The sequence below is a fragment of the Papaver somniferum genome, chromosome 2 (genome assembly GCF_003573695.1).
Source record: "Papaver somniferum cultivar HN1 chromosome 2, ASM357369v1, whole genome shotgun sequence".
NCBI classification, from domain to species: domain Eukaryota; kingdom Viridiplantae; phylum Streptophyta; class Magnoliopsida; order Ranunculales; family Papaveraceae; genus Papaver; species Papaver somniferum.
In genome coordinates, this window is record NC_039359.1 from 137,779,137 (window position 1) to 137,787,336 (window position 8,200).

Below are 8,200 nucleotides of genomic sequence, written 5' to 3' on the forward strand. Positions count from 1 at the left end.
ATGTATTGATTCAAGGATGAATATACTTTTGACAAATACAAAGGTTATGCCTACGCAGTCATTTATTTGATGGAAAATAGAATAAAATCTTTTGTGTGACAAGGATAAAGTCTATTATGTCATTATGAATATAGTGATGGAAAGATATAATAGATCCTTCTATGTATTCCACGGTATTGATCTTCATTGATCCATTCTTTTTGTATTACCGTGAAGGCTCCATTGTGTGTCATATGTTGAGCACGATACAACTAAGTCGATTATTATTATTGGCTTTGTTGGTTGTTCCATGAGATGCTATATGTTGAGCATTCTTGAACTAAATTAATCATCTTGATTGGTTATTTAGTTATTTGCTCCGAAAGTCTTCTTTTGTCGAGCAAAATCTTTTGACAATTAAATTGATTGCTTCGTTGATTAGTTTGGTTGTGTATTCCAATTAGATTAATTATGGGTTCTCTTGTAATTAGTCTAGTTGAGTTTTCATATATTCCACAAGTTCTTGTGTTGAGTATATGAACGACTATACTAACTATGTTCTATTGGTTGATGTAGTCGTATACTCCGTAAGTTTACTTATGTTGAGAAAAATCAATTAAATTGATCACTTTTGTGGTTTGATTTAGTTGCATATTCCAATTAAATTAATCATGGGTTTACTTGTGATTAATTTGATTGAGTTTTGGATATAGAAAATCATTTTCCTATGGTTTTTGGTGTCCAATTAAAAATCCTTCTTTCCTTTCGAAATTAAGGTCGCTCTTGTTGTTCTCTCGGGAATGACTTCAAATGGGGGAGAGTTCTTTTGAACTTGTGCTTAATGGTAATATCTTGCGGGGTGTGCAGCTGTGGAATTTTATAGGGGTTATCTTGTATCTTAAAACTCCTTAATGAATGCATTTAGCTTCGGCTTTATGATTGCATCTAAATTAAGTTGGTATGTATTTTTCTTTTAGTCTATGAAATGTCTCTTGTGGAAATTTCATTATGATCCCGTTCTTTTACCTTTGCCAATTTTATTGAAAAAAAGGGGAAGAAATAATGTAGTTCACACTACAAATACATATGGTTTTCGGATCATTGTGTAAGGGGGTGTGGTTTCTACGATCGAGATGGAGTATTGACTAAGGGGGAGTGATACATATCACCATAGTATTGTTGTTAAAGTCGTGATGCAATTGACTTTGATGTTACATAATGATACTATGACATTGTATAATAATGATCGAGAATCTCGATTTCTCTCATTGTTATAGCTACGGATCTTCATCAACGGTGGTGCTAAACTTACAACCTTTGGGATCATTGGAGTACTTGGAAGGACGAAGATTTCAAGGAAATTTGAAGATTAGACTATGGAATAGGAGCCACCAAAGTTTATTTTTTTTGTATTCCATATGTATTAATAGTTTTATCACTAAAATTGACAAAGGGGGAGATTGTTAGAGCATAGCTCGGTCGACCTCGCATGCGTTGCTATATCAAGAATGTTTGTCAATGTTAGTGATCAAAACTATGAGTCTTGATTTCTATTCTATTATAGCTAAGTCTCAGACTAGGATAGAAAAGTGTAGTTAAGCTCAAGGACTTCATAGCGATTCATCATACAACGACGAAGATCTACACAATGAACCGTGGAACTTCATCAACAAAAAGGTATGTGGAGACTTGAACTTATCTATCACTCAAAAGTATATCTATTTTATCTCCTACTTCTTATGAGACAAAAAGTCGTATGCTATATAGACTGGATCATATACAAAAGTTTCAATTACTTTGAGAATTGCTACTTATCTTCACCTATAGACTGGATCATACACATTTGACATTTCGAGCTGAGTTTCACTACTTATCTTATTCTCGAAATCGTGTGTTGGTAAAGCGTTTCGCTTTGATCAAGTTTATCTTCACCTAGTGACGAAAGTCATGAAAAGTTTCATTTACTTTGAGAATTGCTCTGACGTGAAACGGTCTGTGAATAACGGCTATATAACGTCCTCTGAGAATGTCTCAATGATTGGAATGAGAGTTTAGATTACATAACCATGTATTCCTTAATCCGAAGTTTTCGAACTTTGTTGATTGAGAGAAACCAGAGGAATTGGCTTTGCTAAGTCCGCGAACCCAGTCTAACTCATTCCGCGAACTGACGGAAGTTCTCTTACCGAGAATTTATGCTGGGATTTTCCAAAAACTCGTTTGCGTGTTTAGTCCGTGAACTCAGTCCGCGAACCTAGTCAGCGAACTGGCGGAAGAATCTTTGCCGAGATTTTCTGTTGAGTTTGGAGAACTCTGCCGGTTGCCTTAAGTCTGCGAAATTGTTTGTGAGCTTAAGTGGTTAAACCGTGGATATAAAGTTCATGAGCCGACTCATCGAATCGAATCATCTTTGTTTAAATTGTGTCTTGTGTAGTTACATGAGATCTTATAGCAATTGAACAACTCTCTAACTAGTTCATTTGAGTCAATTGAACTAGTTACGGTGAAGAAGAACTAGGTTAATATGAAATGCTCATATGATTAACATTTTGGGTTACTATGTTGAACCAACATACACGTACACGTTTGGGCATGGTTTTCACAAACCCAGTAAACGTCTACCCAAGTGTGTGTGACAAGCTAAGTTTTCGATCTAACGGTTGAGAAATATTAGCTTGAATCTAAATCAGGTTTTCATCTAACGGTGAATATGACTTGCTTTGTAACTAATGCAAAACCCTGATTTGAAGACTATATATAGGAGACATCTAGCATTGTGCAAAACTAATCCCACACGTCTGTGTGATACTAGTGCGCTCGCTAGAGTCAATTCTCCTTTAACCTTTGGTTTTCTTCTCTAAAACCAGGTTAACGACTTAAAGACTTCATTGGGATTGTGAAGCCAGACCGATACTTCTTTTATCGTAGTTGTGTGATCTGATCTTGCATCTTCTATCGTACGCGTACAATCTTTGATTGGCTTGAGATCGTGAGAGTTCTCCGATAGGCAAGATAAAGAAGTCACAAACATCTTCGTCTCACTTTTTGTGATTCCTCGACAAACCACTTGTGTAGTCACGAAAGATTGTTGAGAGGTGATTGATTAATCTAGGTTGTTCTTCGGGAATACAAGACCGGATTATCAATTGGTTCCTGTTCATCTTGATTTTATATCTTAAGACGGAACAAAACCTAGGGTTTTTCTGTGGAAGACAGATTTATCCTTTGATAGACTTTTTTGTGTGAGACAAGTTTGTTTATTATCAAGTCTGCGATTTTGGGTTGCAACAACTCTTAGTTGTGGGTGAGATCAGCTAAGGGAATCAAGTGCGCAGTGTCCTGCTGGGATCAGAGGCGTAGGAGTACAACTGTACCTTGGATCGGTGGGAGACTGATTGGGGGTATAGTCCAGTACTAAGTTAGCTTGTAGTAGGCTAGTGTCTGTAGTGGCTTAATACAATGTGTATTCAATCTGGAGTAGGTCCCGGGGTTTTTCTGCATTTGCGGTTTCCTCGTTAACAAAACTTCTGGTGTCTGTGTTATTTCTTTTCCGCATTATATTTTTTATATAATTGAAATAATACAGCTTGTGCGTTAAAGATCATCAATTGGAAATCCAACCTTTGGTTGTTGATTGATATTGATTGATCCTTGGACATTGGTCTTTGGTACCATCCAAGTTATTCCTTGTGTTTGATTAAAGACTCGCTATTGTTTTAGCTTGAGTAAATCAAAACAAGTGAGAGATATTGACTCCTTGAGATAATTTAATCTAGATTGAGTCTGACTGTCTAGTTGATTCTTTAGCAAAGTATTTCGGAGTTTGTCCATACAGATTGCTAACCGAATTATTGGGTGGTGTTATTAGACCCGCGTTTTCTCACTCTCTATTTGTAGGTTTTCAAGGCTCCATATAACTCTGAATTCAGGTTAGGTTTGCTTGAGATTCAATAAGAATATGCAGGTGAGATATATGCCTTGAAATCATAAAGAAGAATATGCACTATGATACAGTTATGGAGTCATGCACAATCATAATCTATAGTTGCTAAGTCAGTGTTTGAACTTATAAGAACTAGCAGTGTTCAATAACGCTTAACACTAAACAATAATCCACAAGTCCCCAAGTTATTTGTGAATAAAGTTGTCTTAGAAGTGTCTATAAGAGTTTGCAAACCATTGGCAGTTCGCGATGGAAGGACGTAGGGGTATGCAAATCGGGTTTGCAAACGTTCTCTCATTCTCGAACTCAGATGTAATAAGGGTATGCAAACCGGGTTTGCAAACGTATACAATTCGCAGAATTCATATCGAATACTTTGCACTAAGCGGTTCAATTCTCTCATTTTTAAATTTGAAAATTCTCAATATCTATAGACAGTATGCGTTGTTGCTTGGGAAATTTCCAAATGATCAACTTGAAACAAAAATAATTTTTGAACAGTAAATTGTTTTAACTAATTTTTCTATACAAACATTTATTTTTTGAATCATATTTCGAGAGCTTAACCAAGACAAGCTTGAACCTGAGATTTCTTCTTTGAAGTACTAAATCTACTAAAATCATACAACATACTCTCATCATATAAAATGTCATGAGTAAATAGGACATGTCAGTCTTTGCATTCCACTTTGTTGATGAAGTTCTCGCAAATGTCTTCGTCTGTTATTCAGTAGTCAATATTCGTGGGTTATTCAATGATGTTTGATACTCAATTGCCATACTATAATCATGGTCCGAGATTTAACCTCAGTAGACTAGAAATCAAGATGTAGTTTTATACATCTAACACTGACAACAAGCTTGAGATAGAAAAACTTGCGACTTCGACCGAGCAATGCTCTAACATATATGGCTACATTTTTGTCTTAGCTCATCCTTTTACAATTATGAAAAATTGAATTGTTATACCCATCAGTTTCTTTTATAAAACTGTTGGATCTGATTTGAATTCAAATCAGTTAGAATTCGAACACAAGTGTTCTTTCCCAAAAGTCACCATAATACTGATCGGAGATGAGCATGCATCTTGAACAGACCAAATACCCTATAAATAATGGTGATTTTTTTCTTTGAAATAATCTGAATAAGAATCACATCAAAAATCTCTGATTTCTTTTCTCCCTAAGCATCATCTGAATCCAATAACTGTGTTTTCTTGATTGGGGAGTACGACCCATGAATAGAATAACGTTATTAGGGATTCATTGTATCCTGAAAGAATTATTTAGTTGACCGATTATACTAGCCAATTATTCAGAAAGAGTCAAAGTATTATTGACCGATTGTACTCGCCAATTAATTGGAATGGTCGAAATATTTTTAGAAAAGAATCGCAAGGCCTTGAAGTCAGTGTTATAACATCCTTTTGCGTTCTATGATTTTTCATCCTCTAGTACCTAGTTTCCAACACAGTTTACTTTCATTATCTCGTCTCGTGTACAATCTCCATCGAGTAATTTTAACTCTCAATAGTTGACGTATAAAGATTATTGATCAAGCACTAGAAGGGAAGTTGAGGGGTATTATAATGTTCCCTTCCGTTTTTACTTTCAGTTTAAGCAATCCATTAGATGGCTAGTTAATTAATTGACAGATAGAATTAAGTAGGTTGGTATATCTCAACATACGTAAAAACACTCTAGGTGTAATGCCGAGATGTTCGAAACTATTACGCGGATAAATACTAATTAAGATCTTTACAGTTTGAATGAAAATTGGGTAATAATTGAAACAGGAAGAGGAGAAGATGAAGTTAGCTGATTTGACTGGAGTCCATAGTGGTTGCTCTCAGTAAAAACAAACATTCATGTAAAAGACTTATCAAAGGTAATTTTATTGAATTAAAATGAAATTAACTTACAATTCACACCCTCGCAACATCCATAAAAGGATTATTTATTGAAGTGAACATCTCTCACTTCTACATGCATGTTGAAGACAGACAAAACCAACTTCGCACAAATCATTAACCCCATGAACTAGTACTGGTACTTATCCTTGCTTTTACGTGCAACAATGACCGAATTTATCACATCGTCCATCGGATGAAAAACAGCAAGAACCTCGAAACCTGGCAAATCACTAGGCTCAACAATTGGATATAGAAAACCACGAGCACCATGAGCACTCCTCAACATTAGTAATGACCCTGGTGCCATGTATTTGGCCAGATGATCAATAACTTTGCGTTTATCTTCTTTGTTCAAACCAACTAAAGCAGCTAAGAAGACAACTTCGTAGTCGCTTAAACCAGTAGAAACTTTCATAATATCAGTATCATGAAATAGCATTCGCTTCGACAAGTCAGGATCTGCAGCGACCAAGTTAGAAGCCAAAGCATTGGCTGATCGGTCGATATCATAATTGTGAAACATAGTGTTTTTCAGGTGGTTCGAAGCCAATACTATCGACGTGAGAGGAAGGGGTCCGGATCCGATGAAAGCGATGTCACTTGGGTTTGCGTTTGTGATATAATTGCTCATTATAGTGTATTCAAGTCGGCCAAGTTTGATGTAATTAGTGTAGTACGGAAACATGCTAATATGATCAAGTGGGATATCATAAGAACCTAACAGCGCTGAGAAGTGAGATTCTAAGAGACCTTCGGCTTCACCACACAGACGAATGAGTTTGGAACGGATTCCTTGAACTTTTCCTGGTAATTTGGTTACATCAATTGGAGATGGTGGCATACACGTTAGGACAAGTCGAGTGAAAAGAGTGTCAACATCTTTTGAAGGTTTGAGGCTTTGTAAGGTTGATAGGTTGTCGTAGATCTCGCAAACATTTTTAACTAACATATCTTCTTGATCACAAGAAACCAATGAATCCAATGAACCCATGCTGACAAATTGTGTTGTTTTTGAATTCTAAATAGAGCAACAATTTTGACGTTTCTTTAAAGGGGATGAAGTATATATGAATTAAGCAATTTCTATAAAGATATATGCCGAAGAGAATTTGTGTTTGATTGTTTAGCCTCCAGATGTGGTGGCTATTTATGGACAGCATTTGCAATGAAAGTAGTCGTTGGTTTTATAATCCATAATTCCATATGGCATCATATCTTATGGAGCGACTATCTATGTTGACATATAACACACCAAATGTACAAAGCAGAAAAACAATTAATAACTAATAGTTAAGACAATTTTAGGAATTTGATAATGGGTGATGAAACAAACGCACAATGGGTGTTTGGTAGAGTAGTACGTAGTTGCGTTATCATAGAAAGCCAGAAATGTTTATTATATCTCAATTTATAATCCAAATATTGATTGCAAATGTCATTGTCATTATGATCCCATCAGGTTTGAATGACATTCAAAGATATCACTTGTGAGTTGTGACTAGTAATAATGAACATAATATTTGTAAAACTTTAGAATTGATATTGAATAGATGTTCTTACAATATTATTATTGGATGTCTATTACAGATACAGGAGAGGTGTATTTATAACAGACTGACAGACTTAGTCAAGTCATTGACTTGACTTCACCTGTATTCCTAATACACCCCCCTCAAACCTTACAGATAGTACTGTAAGAGTTTGACAAGAAAGAAAAACAAAATACCTCATCAAATGCGCAAACTGCAAGAGTAAGTTTGCCAAACAAAAGAAAAGGTAGAACACCCTCTCAAACTGAAACAATAGTAAACAAAACAAAACAAAACTAAAGTAAGCTACAGCAATTAGAAACATCAGCAGCAACAAAGATAGTACTAGCAGCAGAAGGAGCTGAAGAAGACTTATCTGACGCAGAGGTAAAGGTAATAGTCATGCTAGACAGCAACAACCCCAGCAGCAAAACATCCACAACAAAGTATGACTTCCAAGACAAAGTAAGCAGAAGAAGTAGTTGAATCAGAGAACTGCTGACGAAGTTGACTTGTAAGAAAAAGAACTGCTGAAGTTGCATCACTTGTAATCACCATTCGAAGCATTAAAGAACAATGAATTCCAGAAATATACGATGGAGAAGCTAAACTTAGCCAATGAGTAGAAACAGAAAACTAACAACAACATAGTAGTAATAGCTCCAGCAATGACCAATTGGTGTAGAAAAATATTTGTTAGAAGCAGCATCACAAGTTGAATAACCGCAAAAGTAGTAGCTCCCAGAATAAATGAATGAGACTTTATAAAGAATCATAACCATTAATGAGACTATGAAAATGGAGATGAAAAATTAATGAAAAATAGGATCGAAAAAG

General features: G+C 35.6%; 1 protein-coding gene across 1 annotated transcript; it reads right to left on the bottom strand.

The window, feature by feature from the left end:
* Positions 1-5,929: 5,929 nt before the first annotated feature.
* Positions 5,930-6,921, bottom strand: LOC113354003 (nicotianamine synthase-like). The gene has a single exon (XM_026597461.1). It carries the CDS (start codon positions 6,823-6,825, stop codon positions 5,962-5,964), a length of 864 nt encoding a protein of 287 aa, XP_026453246.1. The 5' UTR covers positions 6,826-6,921; the 3' UTR covers positions 5,930-5,961.
* Between the last annotated feature and the right edge of the window lie 1,279 nt (positions 6,922-8,200).

Bases quoted from the DNA above. Each gene is read 5' to 3' on its own strand.
- LOC113354003 (XM_026597461.1), bottom strand. From the start codon at position 6,825: ATGGGTTCATTGGATTCATTGGTTTCTTGTGATCAAGAAGATATGTTA.